The following is a 17,663-nucleotide window of genomic DNA, read 5'->3' as shown; positions in this document are numbered from 1 at the left end:
ACTGTGATTAGTCCGGTCACGATCGTAGAGCAATGCAGATATTTGTAACAGAACCCAGCAAGGAAGAGAAAAAAATATGTTTGGATGGGATAGAGCGAGAAGAACAACAGCTCACATTTATACGTATGTATCTCACCTGACCCCATGACCTTGAAGCACAAACTGATTCAGTGTAAAACAAGCTAAAATAGAAATGCAAGAGCATTTATTACTGGCCTGCTCCTCACTTCACGTGGATGTTAGTTTGACATCAACTTGAACTTTGTCATGAGGGAGTGTGCTGGTTTGGAGCAAAGGCATTCCCCCAGCAGGACCGTGTGCAGCACCGTGCTACAAAAGCTGCCCAGCAGTGCTTCAAAAGAACATGAAGAAGAGCTCAAAGTGTTGATCCAGCCTCCAACCCACCCAGATCCAACTGAGCATCCAAGACAAGCTCAGTCCACGAAACCCACAGGACCATCTGCTGCACCGTGAAATCTGAAGAGTTTGATTTTTTAAATTTCAAACATTTTGAAATGACGTGAGATAAGATTAAATAGTTTCTGGACAACCTTCAACTCTAAATAGAGTGACAGGAACGCTGGTTTAACCAATTGAACACTGACTGGGAGCCATTAACCCTCTAAGACCTACCATAGAACCAAGTCCGCCAGAGCTTATATTATATTTTTACATGCTGTGGAGCCATTTTTTGGGAGCGTTTCAAGTTGCTATACATCAATACAACCATTATAGCCCAAATCTTAATAATAGGTATGCATTAGGTGCATAGTAATTACATAAATTGCAAAAAAGTGCAATAAACTACAAAAAAATTGAAAATCGTTTTTGTTTTTTTTAACATATATTTCTAGTTAGAGAAATTTAAGAGGCTTATCCCTCAAAACTGTAAATACAAAAAAGTTGCACAAAATAGTTTCCCACCACAGGAAATTTATTTTAAGTGTCTTCATAGTTTTATTTTTGAAATACACCAATTTTTATATATTGCAGGAAAAACAAAAATAAATATAATAGTGCAAATTTGCAAAAAAGCAGCATATGCAGCAAAATAAACTATTTCCAGCAGTGCAATATGACTTCTAAGCATCCCAGAAATGACACAGAAAGTCATAAAGTCAAAGATAACTTTTAAAAACACCAATAAAGGCTCATGAGGCCCTGATGGTAACAAACTACATTTCCGGATTTAAAAATACTTACGCAAAACAGAGCATGCCGGTTTTAAAGGGTTAATTACTACAGGAGTCTTAATCAGGTACTAGCTAAACCAGAACACTGGGAGCCTCACTGCAGTACAGCCACGTGAACGCAACATAAGTGACATTACCATCTCAAAACATTACGAGTTGTATACACAGGTTCACTCCTCAGAGTACAGAGACCTCCAAAAGCTAAGACTGAATAAGCTAAATACCCTAGAAAGCTATTTTTTACTTGCTTACCACAAGGGGTCGCCACAGTGGGCAGCTCTACATGTTTGATTTGACAGATTTTTCTGCTGGTAACCTTCCAGGATCAAACCAGGGATCTCTCACCTGTCATTATTGGGTGCAAAACATCACAGCACGCAAATGTGCCACATTCTTCCTCCAATAGATCATAGCTGCTCTGGTGGCTCAAGGAGGTCCTACACAATGTTAAGCGCTAGTTTTAATGTTATGCCTTAACAGTCTGTAGATTCTCTTTTAAAATGGGGCTGCAGATATTTTATTACAAGCATATTGCATTGTAATAGCATAAATAAGGCAAAGCGTGTGTTTATGCTAATGAAGGAACATGCCACCCAGTGCCAAACTGCGGCTCACTAATGTGCTTTTAATAGTTTAATCCCACAGAGTGGAGCCCAGTGACTTATGGATTATGATGTATTAGGAAATGTATACAGATAATATTAAATCATCGCATATGTGATATCACACTCACGTGGGCATATTTTTATGCTTTTGTTTATTTTATTTATCTGAAAAACCTCCTTTACACACATACACTCACACACCAACCGTACAACCCTCAGGACCTCAACTCATCCAGCAGGGGTCAGAGGTCAACAGGAAGTGGACTGGAAGTGGACCGTGGAGGACTGTGCTGGTGTCTGACCGCTATAACTGGAGCAGAAGAAGATCTCCCCCCTGGACACACACACACGCACGCACACAGTCATGCAGCAGACACACAGTCATGTCCCCTAACCCTTTCCCCTTTCTTCACAAAACTACACACAGAAACATTTTAATGCACGTATACACTCATGCACATCTCCTCAAACCATCCCACACACACATAAACACAGTGGGGTGATATAATGTGATGTGAAAGCTGGCCTGCCTGTATGCCGTTTGCAGTCCATCACACACTTTCTCTCCCTTCATTTTGCCTCACAGGCTCAACCACACCCATTAATGCACCAATCAGATGCTTCGGGTTATACAAAGTCAATATCAGCCTGAATTTACACCAAAGGCACGGCTCAGCTGTCCTCTTACATGGCAGACGTAAATCACACAAAAGCAGCTAAACAAATGTAAAACATTTTTGAAACATGAAGTTCAGGCAGGTTTCTTACCCTGTTGTTTCCTTTACAGCTTATCTACTGTCTTGTGAATGGGCAGCGTGTGTGTGTTTGGCATTATAAACATCACAAGTAATGCCTTGTCCTCAAACTTTGTGAGCATGAGTGTGTGTGTGGGAGTGTGCTCTGCATTAGAAGCACCGGTAGCACCACTGACCCGTGTTCGCCTCAGTGTGTTTTTATCTCTGCCTGTGTGACCCGAATTGTAAATACAGCATCCTCCGCTAAGCTGCGCATTTTGGTGTGTGTATGTGTGTGCGCATATTGGCCTGTGTGCTGTGAATTATGAGCAGCAGCCACAACCTGACCTGGTCTGTGCATGGGCTGTATGACTTCGGATCTTGCATATCAATGCGCAAGTTATCTCCGGAATACGTGCGTGTGTGATTTTTCTTTGCGTGTGCGTGTGAGCCATGCCAAGAGGTTAATTGAGGGGAGGGCCTCTAAACTGTTGCCCAGGGAAACGCACTCTCATCCATCACCTCATTGACTATTCAGCACCAGGCTCTGAACAAACAAACTAATGCCGAATCCTCTCTGAGCTCAAGGGCGGAGGTGGGGAGGAGCGGGCCCGCGGTGGGTCGCTATGCCCGTCGTCGGAAGCTCCTGGCTGGGCTGCTGGGGAGGCTACAGCCCCCTGCTCCCCGACCTGCTGGAGCTCAGACAACAGGCTAATCCTTACAGCACACAGAGGAGCTGCTAATAGGAGAGGATTAAACCAACAAATACACCCACTCCCTCTGCTTCTCCTCCTCTTCCTTCTTCATTCCTGCTCCTACTCCTCTGCAGCTTCCTCACTTCTTTTTCCCTGTTTTTTAATTCATTTTTTTATAGATAGTTAGATTTGACATAAGGACTGTAGGTTAGCAGGCTAGTAAACTTGTGTTCATGTGTATACTGTATATTGTGTGTGTGTAGGTGTACGTGTGTGTGTGCACGCGTTGGGGAGTGGATTATCCAGGTTCCAGGACTCGGCGTTCGCCGGCAGCAGAGCGGAAAGCTTTAATGAGAAGTCACTATTTACTGAGGACAGAATGGGACACACACGCAACACAAAGACTTTACTGTAAATACTCTCACACACACACACACGAGAACCTTATAATACTACACAGTCCAGTACACATACGATGATGCACTGCTTCACACACACACTAACCAGTGCAGTAATGGGATTTGGAAGGTTTTCTCTATAAACCAGGCTGCCCTCTTTCTCCTCATTAAGGTACACACCGCACACGTACACACAGCTCAGACACTGAACCACTGCTGGCTCTATGCTGCTGCAGACTTCTGGGCTCAGTAATTATTTGGAATCTCTGTATCTTTGTCTTCTTTTGTTTGTGTGTACCTGTAGGTGTGTGTCTGTGTGTGTCTGTGCTGGCTTGCTGCTAACAGAAACAGTCTGGTTGAGCTTTGAAAGAATGTAGCAGACGATACTTTACAGTCTCAGAAGTTCTTCATCCACAAACTCAGTCGAAGAATTTTTTTTTTATTAGAAATGGGTTTGAAATCGTGACCTCGGTTCGATCCAATCAAATCTTGTTTTTGGCATCCAAACCGAGGAAGATTACTGCCAAAGCAACATGATTTATATCTGCATTACAATAAAAACTGTCTCAACATGAAGACACAATACGGGTGATTTAGGCCTGAGAATGTTGCCCTCTTCAGGCAAGGAAAGTATAAATTGCTTCTAAATGTACAGTGGGGCAAAAAAGTATTTAGTCAGCCACCGATTGTGCAAGTTCCCCCACTTAAAATGAAGACAGAGGTCAGTAATTTGCACCAGAGGTACACTTCAACTGTGAGAGACAGAATGTGAAAAAAAAATCCATGAATTCACATGGTAGGATTTGTAAAGAATTTATTCGTAAATCAGGGTGGAAAATAAGTATTTGGTCACCTCAAACAAGGAAAATCCCTGGCTCTCACAGACCTGTAACGTCTTCTGTAAGAAGCTTTTCTGTCCCCCACTCGTTACCTGTATGAATGGCACCTGTTTGACCTCATCATCTGTATAAAAGACACCTGTCCACAGCCTCAACCAGTCAGACTCCAAACTCCGCCATGGCCAAGACCAAAGAGCTTTCGAAGGACACCAGGAAAAGAATTGTAGACCTGCACCAGACTGGGAAGAGTGAATCTACAATAGGCAAGCAGCTTGGTGTGAAAAAATCAACTGTGGGAGCAATCATCAGAAAATGGAAGACATACAAGACCACTGATAATCTCCCTCGATCTGGGGCTCCACGCAAGATCTCATCCCGTGGGGTCAAAATGATCATGAGAACGGTGAGCAAAGATCCCAGAACCACACGGGGGGACCTGGTGAATGACCTGCAGAGAGCTGGGACCAAAGTAACAAAGGTCACCATCAGTAACACACTACAACGGCAGGGAATCAAATCCCGCAGTGCCAGACGTGTTCCGCTGCTGAAGCCAGTGCATGTCCAGGCCCGTCTGAAGTTTGCCAGAGAGCACATGGATGATACAGCAGAGGATTGGGAGAATGTCATGTGGTCAGATGAAACCAAAGTAGAACTTTTTGGTATAAACTCAACTCGTCGTGTTTGGAGGAAGAAGAATACTGAGTAGCATCCCAAGAACACCATACCTACTGTGAAGCATGGGGGTGGAAACATCATGCTATGCCAAAACCTCCTTCCATCAGTGAGAACTTTGAAGATGAAACGAGGCTGGGTCTTCCAACAAGACAATGATCCAAAACACACCACCCGGGCAACAAAGGAGTGGCTCCGTAAGAAGCATTTGAAAGTCCTGGAGTGGCCTAGCCAGTCTCCAGACCTCAACCCCATAGACAATCTGTGGCGGGAGTTGAAAGTCCGTGTTGCTCGGCGACAGCCCCAAAACATCACTGCTCTTGAGAAGATCTGCATGGAGGAATGGGCCAAAATACCAGCTACTGTGTGTGCAAACCTGGTAAAGACCTATAGTAAACGTTTGACCTCTGTTATTGCCAACAAAGGTTATGTTACAAAGTATTGAGTTGTATTTTTGTTATTGACCAAATACTTATTTTCCACCCTGATTTACGAATAAATTCTTTACAAATCCTACCATGTGAATTCATGGATTTTTTTTTCACATTCTGTCTCTCAGAGTTGAAGTGTACCTCTGGTGCAAATTACTGACCTCTGTCATCATTTTAAGTGGGGGAACTTGCACAATCGGTGGCTGACTAAATCCTTTTTTGCCCCACTGTGTAAGACAGGAGAGGTTCACGTTATGTTATACTGTTAATGACCTTTAGGTCCAGCTGTATGTAGCAGCCATGTCACGTTTATGGCACAATGTCACAATTTGACATTACGGAGCATCATGATTTAAAAGGTGTTAAATCATTTTAAATCATTTCCTACCAGAGCAACAAAACACATGCAATCAACGTATTTGTACAACAACAACAAGACGAAGGTGTAGTTTTTTTTAATTAAGGCTAACCAAGACAAAGTAATGGAATCACACCAGCCACACCACCAATATCATTTAAAAAGGTGAGAAGGAATAAAGTGGATAACAACCACAGGCCCATTTATGTTTAAAATCAACACAATCATTTTGATCTGAACTACACACCAGTGAAGTGTTGCTGCGTCTCACTGAGGACCAAATGTGTCCACAGTCAGACATATAAACACCGGCCAAAGCACTCAGCCTTTGTGATCATTCCTGCCACAGTGGGTGTCTCCAGGAAGACATTTTGCCACGATGAAACGCAGCGTGGCGTCAGTTAACAGGTTACAGATGGTTATTAGTTTATACTGTATGTCAGCGGTCCCCAACCCCCGGGCCTCGGACCGGTACCGGTCCATGAGTCGTTTGGTACCGGGCCGCGAGAGTTGAGGCTCAGGTGTGCAATATATAGTTTTCGGGGTTTTTATCGGTTTTCAACGTTATTTTGTTATCATTTTTATTGTTTACTCGGTTTTCCTTGGTCTTTTCACGTGTGTTATGAATAAATGTTCTTTTTTTCGGTACCAGTACTAGTTTTATTTTTTTGCATTAAAGGCCGGTCCATGAAAATATTGTCGGGCATAAACCGGTCCGTGGCGCAAAAAAGGTTGGGGACCGCTGCTGTATGTGGAGTAAGAAGGATAGCACTTATTTGTGGTATGTAATGCGTGGTAGAGCGTATGAGATGAAGTAAATTAAACTCGTAGTTTTGCTTTGGGCAATAAATTTTTTTTCTGTCATTGAAATGTGGAAATGTGAGGAAAAACTACTTCCTGCCACGAGGAATATTTGTCTCAGAGGAGGAAGTACATCTCAGTGTTTCCCAGCTGCCCTCTCCACTCAGACTTGCAGTGCTCTCTGGGCGCTCGTGTCTCTTTATATGGTCCATTTTCTCCAGCCTGTTTGAGCTCAGTGAGTCTGTGTGTGGTTAATAAACTCTCTGTTCTGGGTCATTTTCAGATTCTCTGTGTGGAAACAGCAGAGCAGGGCCTCACATTCTGCAAAGTGCTAATTTCTCATCCACAGCTAACACCTGAAAACAGTGCATAAATATATTAACCCTGCATGCAAACACTGTGATGACCTTTTGTCTTGCAACATAATCCTTACATTAGTCCTGCCTCAGACCTCACCAAACCCAAGGTGATAGGTGAAATGTTTCAGTGAACCTTAACTCTAAAGGCCGTTACACACAGAACGTGTTTTTCCTCCCCACCAGATATGGGCAGTAACGCGTTACTTGTAACACGTTACTGTAATCCGATTACTTTTTTCGAGTAACGAGTAAAGTAAGGGATTACTATTGCAAAAACGGTAATTAGATTACCGTTACTTTCCCGTAGGAACGCTGCGTTACTGTGTTACTAAAACCGTGATTTTTTTGCTAGAATGTCTCATGACAGTGACATAAGCAAGTGCAACGTTTGTGACAACAGCTGTGTGCAGAGCAACAATGGATAATATATCGAGTGCGGGAGACAGTATGAGCGTGCAGCGTTTAATGCGTGGAAGTACTGACCTTATTTTGAGTTTGATTCCATAAAAAGTGACAAAAACATTAGCGTCCATTAGCATTGTGCGTGGGAAGAAAACTTCTTTTTACAGCGAAAAAAAACCCCCTAAACGTCCAAGCAAGCACCGAGTGTGCTACCACGTAATGGGAAACTCAGAGAAACTAGCGGATTCTTCCACTGACCGCTGCGGCACACCTGCACCAGGATAAACCTCCGCCTACCCTACTACTGCTTTACAGGTGAAAATAGAGCAAAAGGACCACTAGTCTTTGACTTTATTTATTTTCTGCTATGTTTTACTTGCATCTATTTGAAAGAGTGAGTGTAAACACACACAAAAAAATATATTTTATGTGCTGGAATGTGCAGAAAATAGGTTTAAATATTAAACAAATTTCTTTCAGTCAGAGAATGTTGCATTTAATTAAAATTTTGCTTGATGCATAAAGTTAAAAGATTAAAACTAATAAAACAAGTTTTAAAAAGGGACTTTTCCATTTGATTACATTTTGTATGATGGATTATGCAGAAAAAGTAGAATTGGGCTGAAAGATCTATCGCTTTATCACCTATTCAGGTTGTAAATCGTGTTTTTAAAAAGTAATTAAGTAACTAAGTAATTAATTACTTTTGAAAATAATCAGTAAAGTAACGGGATTACTTTTTGGGGGAAGTAATCAGTAATTAGTTACTGATTACTTTTTTCAAGTAACTTGACCAACACTGCTGCTGAGCACTGTCACCAACTAGTTTGCTAGGGTTCGTTCTCTAATGGTGTGTTTATCAAAGAATCAAAAGTGACTGTTGATTTAAAATCATACTTTAATAAAACTGAAGGGAAATTGCAAAGTGGCTCACAAACACTACCTACATGCACAGCTGAATCCATGCTTGCAGAGCTCATGACTTTTTTAGACTTTTACTTTGCGATTCTGCACCAACACACACATAAACACACGTATAAACACACACACACACACACACACACACACAGAGTTGTGCTTCACTTCAGAGGACTTAACGCTGCCCTTAGCCATAACTACTGCTTGTTTAAACTTCATCTTAACCATTGTAAACAAGAGTGATTGAGTTGTGGGATCTTTACATTTTCGTCCTCAGAAGGAAGACGGGTCCCCACTAGATGAGTAATCCGAGCAGACGTTTGCAATACGTGCGAGCAGAGTAATCACAGCAAATTGACGGATGACTGCACCGCCACTTTTTATCTGTTTCTGCACGTACAGACACGAACACGCTCATGTGTCGTGGTCTCTAAAAACTCCCTCTCCCACCCTTCATCTCTCTCTCCCTCCATCCTCTCCTGTCCAGAGAGTTAGATGGTGATTAGCGTTGGGATTCTGGGACTCTGGCCTCAGTTTTCATTAACAGCCATAAACACAGTTCTGCTGCACCACCGAGACCAACCGCAGGCTTTGAGTGTGTGTGTGTGTGTGTGTGTGTACATCTGAGAAAGCTTTGTCGGTGCTTTGATGAGAGAGAGAGAGAGAGAGAGAGAGAGAGAAAGAGAGGTGTTGTTTATCATGGCAGTAATTAAGGCTGCTGTTCGGCTTTAATTAAAATATAACAGAGGCACCAAGTATGGACTGGTTCTCACACGCACACAAAAAAAACCCACACACGACATCTTTAGCAGTCTATTTACCACAAAAGATAAGGTAAGAAGACCACACTCTGAAAGACTTCCAGGGCGACACACACACATACACGCCGCTATCAGCCACACATAATTGGATCTGATCCAAAAGCGACTTGTGACTTTTCCTTGATCCTCTCACTTGAACCCAAACACACCTCGAGCTTCACTTTGGTCCATGTTCTCTCTGACTTTTTAATGGTCTGTTCCAAACTCTACAAGCTTATTCATATTTATTTATTAAGGCAGCGTGTCCTCTCTCTGGTGGGGCGGTAAACTGATTAATCCAGGTCTTTTTCACACGCTTGACTTGCAAGATTACAAGCCTCGGTCGTCGAGGTAAAAAAAAAAAAGAAAAAAAGAGAGAGAGTGGCTCGTGCAAAGCGGCAGATCTTGGGTGCACGTGCGATTCTGGCTTGTGTGAGTTCGCTGGTGCTACATTCAAAGGTGCAGTGAAGATTCATTTTGCTCTTAGCTAGTCAGATTACTGGATGGAAACAGCTGAGCCAATCACAGGCCAGTATACCAGCGGTAGCTCAACAAATGGTGAGAGTCTACAGAGAGATAACGTGGCTTTTCCAGCTGAGTGTGTCGAAAGGCCAAACCACATATGGTTGTCACTTTTGGTTGGCTAGATAATTATGTAAATTTTAGCTCCTGTTATGTAATAACTGAGGGAGAACATGCGCTGATGCTCTTTTGTACAGAACCAGCCACAGAAACCATCATGCATATGGAATACATGGAATATGTAATATTTACAGCTTCATCGAGCTTTTATAGCTGAGGCTTATTCATGGTGTAAAGTTCTTCAGACACCGGATGCGTAAAGTTTGCGTTTTAAATATATTTCGGACTTGCATATTCTTAATGCAGCCAAATTTCACAGGACGACCTTGCAGTGCTTTTTTCTTCTGACCAAGTTCGATTTTTGTTTGCAAATAACCAGACCTGACCAATCAGACCACAGCATTTGGGAACAAGTGCACTGATGATGGAAATCCTATTTGACCTCAGACACACAGCTAGGTGCTGCTCGAGGTTGTTGACTCTCTGAAATGATTTCTCTGCTTCCTCAGCTCAAACTGCGCCACCGACATCCTGAAGTACGGACGAAAGCGGCCGCGAAACAGCTTCAACTCCTGAAAATCTCCCTGCCGCTGCCGTCTCCTGAGAACTGGGTGTATCCAGAGATTCAGTTTCTAGCTATTCTTCTTTAGAAACATCAGGACAAGCTTCATGTCGACTCTGGTTCTTTCTTTTTTTTTGCAGTGCATTTTTTTGGGTGCGTATGTACATTACAGGACAAATTCAGATCTGAAAAATTCTGAATTTCCTGTCATTTTGTTCACAATGTGCTCGGTGTGTAAAACCGGTGAGAAGCAAAGCTCCACAGTACATGAGAAAAATATACAAATGTTTGAGACTCCTAACATATTTTTACATGTACTGTTTTCCAAAAACGTCCAGTTTTCAGCTTTATTTACTTTATTGGCTTCTATTGGTATATAAAAACTATTTACTAACTAATTATATTCAGTTCTGTGCTGAAAATGATTCATTCCAATCTAATATAATATGAGTGTGACCTGCAAGGAAAGTGCAGTTTGTCCTCATCCAGACGTGAAACTTTAGTTCTATTTTAAATCATCAAAACTGCCACCTGCAGGCGTTTTATAAAGAGCCCACAGTAACATAAGACTGGTGCAAAACTGCCTTCATGTTCAGGGAAAGACATTTAAAAAATATAATATGAATCTTTTCATGGCATCTGTTTGTTCTAAAACAGGGAAAAAACTATTTTGCACGTTTTGCATACCATGGAAATTCAGACCTAAAACTCATGGACCTGATTAATGAATGATGTCAGTGACCTGTGCAAAGGTGTGGACGGCTTATGGCTGATAAATCAACTGCTTGTCAAGTTGTTTCTCGTCTTTCTTACTCTTCTCTTTTTTCTGACCTGAGCTGAAGGTAAACAGCACCTACGATAGGTGGACCAGAGTTCAGGAGATCAGTGACCCCACTCGGGTCCAAATCTCTGGATTCTCAAGAGGTTAAAGTCAGCTAGGATACTCAACAGTGCACCCACAGGCACAGTATAGCTGATAGAAATTTAGTCACATAGTCCAAGTGACAGCAGCTCACGTATATGGGCTCAGAGGGGTGTGTGCATTTGTGCGCGTGTGTGTAACCAGGTGTAGAGCTGTCACTGAAGGAGAAAATTAGTCAGAAAATGACAGCAGCGTACCTGAGTGAGCAGACACAAACTTCAAAAAGTTTGCAACGACACACATTTCACAGAAACTTCACACACGCACAGACGCGCGCACACACACACGAAGCTATTTTCACTGCGGTGAAGCCTCAGTGACTGCATGATATTTAATTATACTGATAAAAAAAGACTAAGCGCTCTGAGTCGCTGTCCTTCTCTTTTCATCTCCAGGTCGATTTGAACGCTCGAAAATGTTTGCATTTCACATCCTTTGACCTTTGATCCTCTGAGTTTATTCTTAAAAACTGTTCAATTGCCAGAACAAACACTGAAAGTTAAGGTCAAAGAACGGGTCTATATTAAGCATGAGCCCCAGTGGTCGACTCTTTATGAACCAATGGGCCACATTAACGACGAGCTAGTCCATCTCTATTCCTCACAGTCATGTGGTACATGAAACAATACCCTACAGCGCAGCATCACAACCCTCAAAGAATGGAGTCAGTGTTACACTGACACCAAATATTCAGATTACTGCACCATGAGTTTTTCTTGCAGTGCAACTAATGGTGGGAAAAGTTCTTGAGTTGACTGAACCTGTTGATCTAACTTAAACCAGCTCATTGTTGGATCTTCGCATCAGCTGAAATTCTTTTAACTTGATGAGACCGATGCGGACAGTTTCCCGTCTTTGTACTGGTGTGAGAACTCACGCCTTTCACTTTGAAGGAGGAGAATCATTTCAGCACACTCTCCGGGGTGATGCCTTCTACTGACGTCAATAAGTTAGGGATAATCATCAATATTTCGGAAAGGTTTAAGAAGATTGGGCCTTATTTTAGATTCCACAACAGTCATGTAGAAACATGAGCTAGTTTACTGAGTGCAGGCTCATTAGAGAGGGTTTACTCATAAACACTGCAAACATGTTTATGCTTTCCACGATCAATAATCAAGCAGCTTGAGATGATACATAATTGTGCAATTAAAACTTTGGATGCAAAGTCAATATGATATCCCCGCTGAGGTCTCCCGTGAAAATAGATACGTTAAGGTGTCTCATACAAGGTGCTCAGGAACAAGAGCAAACTTTCTGTGCGTGTGTGTGTGTGTTGCTTTTGGCTTCAGACGTGCAGAAAACAGACAAAAAGAGAAAGTAAAGCTGCGGCACATGATATCAGCACTTATTTATTTTAATAAAAACTTCTGAATACAAAGTACATTCACAGGTACAGTAGCAAGCCACTGAGCTGCTCTGTTGGATTTCTACAGCAAATCAGTGATCACTACAAAAATTCATACACCATTTTACAACTTTATATCCCATAAACATACCGCTATAAGTCAGAATAAACACACTTTTGTACTTACAAACAAATAATCCAGGTTTTCGGTAGTTATTCATTTGTTACTAAGCTGTAGCACTAACCAACCAGCTGAGTCCTACACAAGTCTATTTACTGGAAGATACAAGAAAGAAAAGCTCTGACTGGCAGGTCAATAAGAGCTTCAGTCGTTAATGATTTGATTAACAGGTCGATAAGGAGTCTAACTGCCTGAATGACAGGATTCACTGGCAGTTAAATCTTAAATGGCCTAAAAAAAAAAGGAAATCTCCAAGCTATTTGTTGTTAAAATGAGCTTTTTTGGACGGGAGGGGTAAAGGAGGACGTGGAGCTGACTGTGGTTTGGATATGGAGCAGCAGCAGAATTTAAACAGAGAGATCACGACAGAATGATCGCGTCTGAATATTCATGTATTGCGACACAGTATATACTATGATAAAGTTATCAGTTATCTTTTGGTGCTTGTAGTTCATTAGATAATAATAATAGTTCTGGTTTTAGATACAGGATGATGGCATTTGCTCAGCACAGCGACTGGAAGCAGAACAAAGCTGCTGTTTTAATTCCATCAAAAGGTTTTTCAGGAATTCATCAACGAATTATAAGAAAATGCTCATAAACTTCAAATAAGTCCATTGACTTTACTGAAAAAGTTTCATTTGATAAAACAGAAATTGAATGTGCAGAAAAGAAGAAAGAATCAATAAATTCTAGTAAATTTGTTATTATACAAAGATTTGTTTTATTTTTCTCTGAATTTTAACCTAATGACCTGTAACTTTATCAGTAACCTGAATAAAAAAATGAATGCATCGTCTTTTTCCTTTCTTCTTCATGCAGCAGTTTTCTCCAGCTTTCAGTCTCTGAGCTCGGCTCAACTTCTACACTGGAAACATAGATTAAACTGATTTTTATTTTATCATCTGACTCCAGTTTACAAGACAAACAAGAGGACATCTGAATGTAAGAGTGTGGCCTGTCAATTCTAAATCAATTATAAAGGAAGTGAAGTGGCAGGAGTGAGTTCCTGTCCACCCTGACAAGCCTTTCTGTCGGCCTGTGAGAGAAAGCAGGTTGGCTGATTATCTGCCAATCACCCTGTCCTCCGAACCCTGACTGTCACTCATCAACTCCAGGCACCGGGGCTACAGAAAAGGGAAACAAAGGTCAATAAATCTTCTTGCTGCATTCTCAATCATCCAGGAAAGTAAATCTCCAAAAGTTGACTCTGTTCATCTGGACGTAGCGTTTTGTGGGAGAAACGTTTCGTCACTCATCCAAGTGATTTCTTCAGTCTCAGCTGACTGCAGGTTTCCCCAATCTCATAAACAGTACATTTGCATAATGACTGAAATCAGACCACTGAAGGAACAATGGGCTGGGAGGTCAGTTCCTTAATCTTAATTATGCAAATTCTCATGACCATTGATCAACAACCACTGACCAAAACCCACTGATCAATGGCCATGAGTACCATTCATAGAGAGTTGGGGAATGGCTGCAATCACAGCATTGTAAGATGGCGAAAGATGTACCCTTAGGCCCCCTCCTCGATTCAGAGATGGTCTTTCGCTTTTCACATAAATGGCCTCCTTGACTCCACGCTCAAACCTGTGTTCCTCCCTGTCCAGGATGTGTACATCCTCATCACTGAGAGAGTGTCCACTGGCCTGCAGAGTCCTGGCCTGACGAGGTAGCTCTTCAGTGTTGTGCCATCCACTTCGCCAGAGGTTGTTTGGTTTCCCCGATGTATAAATCCTGGCAATCCTCCTGGCACTTAACAGCGTACACTATGTTACTCTGTTTGTGTCGGGGGACCCGATCCTTGGGGTGGACCAGTTTTTGACACAGCGTGTTTTGGGTTTGAAAGCCACAGAGACCCAGTGTTTAGAAAAAATGAGTCTCAACTGCTTCGATACTCCTGACACATATGGGATCACTACAGGTTTTCGCTTGGGCAGCGGTTGTCCTTCTCTCCGGGATCGGCTGGAGCTTTCTTTAGGTGCCTTTCCCGCTTTGACAAACGTCCAGCTGGGATAACCACATTTACTCAGGGCCTTCTTGATGTGCCGTTCTTCTGCCTCCCTGGCCGCTGTGTCAGCGGGGATGGTGTTCGCTCTGTGTTGTAGTGTCCTGATGACACCCAGTTTGTGCTCCAGTGGATGATGGCAGTCAAACTTTCGATACTGATCCGTATGTGTAGGTTTACAGTACAGGTCAGCTTTTAGATGTCCCCCATTCCTGATGGAAATCTCAGAGTCTAAGAAGGCTAACCTGCCACTTTTCATATCCTCCCTGGTGAATTTGATGTGTCGGCCCACCGAGTTAATGTGATCCATGAAATGTAGTACGTCCTGAGATTTGATTTTCACCCAGGTGTCATCCACATACCTGAACCAATGGTTTGGTGGTGTTCCAGGGTAGGATAGCAAAGCCCTCTTTTCCACTTCTTCCATCTACAAATTGGCCACGATGGGTGAAACTGGGGAGCCCATGGCACACCCATGTTTCTGCCTTTAGAACTGACCCTTGTATGTGAAGTAGGTGGAATGAAGACACAGGTCCAAAAGCAAACACACTTGGTCGATGCTGAGATTGGTCCTGTTGCTGAGGTTGGTGTCATCCTGTAATCTCTTACGGACTACCTCCAACGCTTCCATGACTGGGATGCAAGAGAAGAGAGATGTAACGTCTTGTTCTAACTGCTTCAGACAGTCTATCACCCTCTTCCTGTAGCCACTTCCTGGGTCTCGTTTCAGTGGCTCATAAGTATTTTCATCACTGAGTAGTGACAAAATCTTTCTGGTTTAGCAATACTGTGCACCTACCCTTGTCTGCCGGAAGGATGATAATGTTGTTGTGCCTTCCTCTCCTCCATGGTGATGTTGGATGCTGGGGGCTTTGCATTGCTGAGACAGGCCGAAACTTTCATCCGTAGTTGCTCTGCTTCCACTTCTGCAATATTGTTGTTACGAATTGCTGTTTCTGTGGCTGTGATCAGCTCCACTAGCGGGATTTGTCTCGGTGTGACAGCAAAATTCAACCCTTTAGCAAGGATGTTTTTCTGTTTTTCTCTGTTTGGGTGAGCTGTCTGTCAGACAAATTCTTCACCCACTTGTCCACATCCTTGGTGTCGCATCCTTGTCTCTTCTGGTCACTGAGGACACTCTCCGTATTTTGTGGTGGTTTCCGACGTACAACAAGTAAGTCAAACTTCCTTTGTTGCCTGGTCTTAGACTTCTTGTGCTGTGCTAGACGAGCCATTTATAAGATTGGGGAAACCTGCAGTCAGCTGAGACTGAAGAAGTCACTTGGATGAGTGACGAAACTTTTCTCCCAGAAAACGCTACGTCCAGATGAACAGAATCAACTTTTGGAGAAAGGTCAATAAAGGTCAAAAATGTGACTTTTGGGAAACAATGTGTAGTTCTCACACAGAAAAGAAGCTTCAAACCAGCTGACAAAAAGAGGCGACAAGAGCAAAAACCCACAAAAGGTGGAGAGCCGATAATCCACTGCGATCGTGACGAGTCCACTTAGGCATCAGTTACATCCACAAAGAGAACAGTGCAGCATAGGCGAAAAGGTACAAATCCGCTCCCCAAAAAAATGACCTACCGAGGACGAGGAGGGACAAAAACAAAAAAAAAGATCCCAGAGGAACCAAAGATGATTAACTCCTCATTATTCGGGACAGTTTTTCCAACCAAAAAATATTTCTTTAATCAGGTTTTTGTTTTTTGATTCACCTCGATGGGAACTTGTACAAAGTGAAACATGAAGCAAAAAAAGCAGTTCACAACCATCACAGGCAAGGAGGGAAGAGAAAAAATCCTCAGAACTGCAGCAGAGACAAAAAAAAGCTTGAGGACTGAATCGGTTTTCTTTTTGTAAATTCAAGGAGGAAAAAAAAGAAGCTTTAGATGCTCTTTGTGTCTTTAGTTTTGTCTTAAGGCAGTCTTTTATGTCCGGCCCCCCTCTCCGGCTGGGTGCTTGACGACGCTCCACCTACAAGAGGATAGATACGGACGTCTTACACCTCAGGTAACGCAACGTAGATATCACATTCCATGCAAAATGTCTCAGAAATGAGAAAAAAATGCCAAAAAACGTAGGAGTAATTGAAAGCTGGTTGAAGGAAAAATGATGCTTAAAAAAGGAAGCTAATTAAAAAAAAATGTGGGGGCAAAATACGCAAAATGAATTCATTGATCAGTTTGAAAATATCTTTCAAAAAAAATAATAGCACCATTCATAAAATCACATAGCCACAGTTATATACAGCTCTTAAAAAAAGACCAAATCATTGAGTCTCGGTGGTCACATTGGATTCAGTCAAACAACCGTTTTGGTATGAACAGAAATTCAGAAACAGAACTACATGTTTTATAAATCGAGACACAAATATATAAGATTATGTGAGCTTTGTTCATTTAGTCAGCCATGACAGTTTGAGACAGGCTAATTGGATAAGCTAGCTTCCGATTTCATTTATAAGTTTAATTCCTGTTAACGAGCAGTTTAAATAAAGTAATAATAATAATAAAACTATCTTGAGCCGAGGTTTGCAAAAGCTCACGTTAACGTTTGCTAATTGCTCTGTCATTGTTCGCCTGAGTCAGATGGACTGAGTTCGTTTTTGCACATTTTTGTCAGGCCAGGTTCTGCATGAACGCACACATATGCACTGCACCCTCAGTCATTTAAATGATTACACTATTACTGGCAGCTTGTGAGTCTTTGGCTTTGAATTTTCCGTACAAAGAAATATTGAAGATTCATAGAAATGCACTTTTGCATCATTGTGCTAAACGTCCTCACCTGAGAAGGTGTGGATAAAACAGGAATTTGGGTAAAGGCTGCTGCAGCTCTCCATGCTCT

At 42.2% G+C, this 17,663-nt stretch overlaps 1 protein-coding gene across 6 annotated transcripts in view; it reads right to left on the bottom strand.

Annotated features, from left to right (window-relative positions):
- The window catches only part of LOC146523865 (protocadherin-1-like), a 219,002-nt gene that overhangs the window by 47,640 nt on the left and 153,699 nt on the right, over nucleotides 1-17,663 (bottom strand). For 3 of the 6 annotated variants that reach the window (XR_014876173.1, XR_014876174.1, XR_014876181.1), the window contains one exon: nucleotides 1-17,663. This exon is cut by the window's left edge; it is cut by the window's right edge. The exons of 1 other annotated variant lie outside the window; for it this stretch is intronic. Coding sequence is in view for 1 of the 5 variants with exons in the window: in XM_085173122.1 (XP_085029248.1) it covers nucleotides 16,732-16,790 (59 nt within the window). In the remaining 4 variants the exon portion in view is untranslated. 2 more of the 6 variants (XR_014876176.1, XM_085173122.1) reach the window with 2 other exon arrangements.

This window comes from Neolamprologus multifasciatus, chromosome 2 (assembly GCF_963576455.1).
Source record: "Neolamprologus multifasciatus chromosome 2, fNeoMul1.2, whole genome shotgun sequence".
Classification (NCBI taxonomy): Eukaryota; Metazoa; Chordata; class Actinopteri; order Cichliformes; family Cichlidae; genus Neolamprologus; species Neolamprologus multifasciatus.
This window is presented reverse-complemented; position numbering and strand designations above follow the sequence as displayed.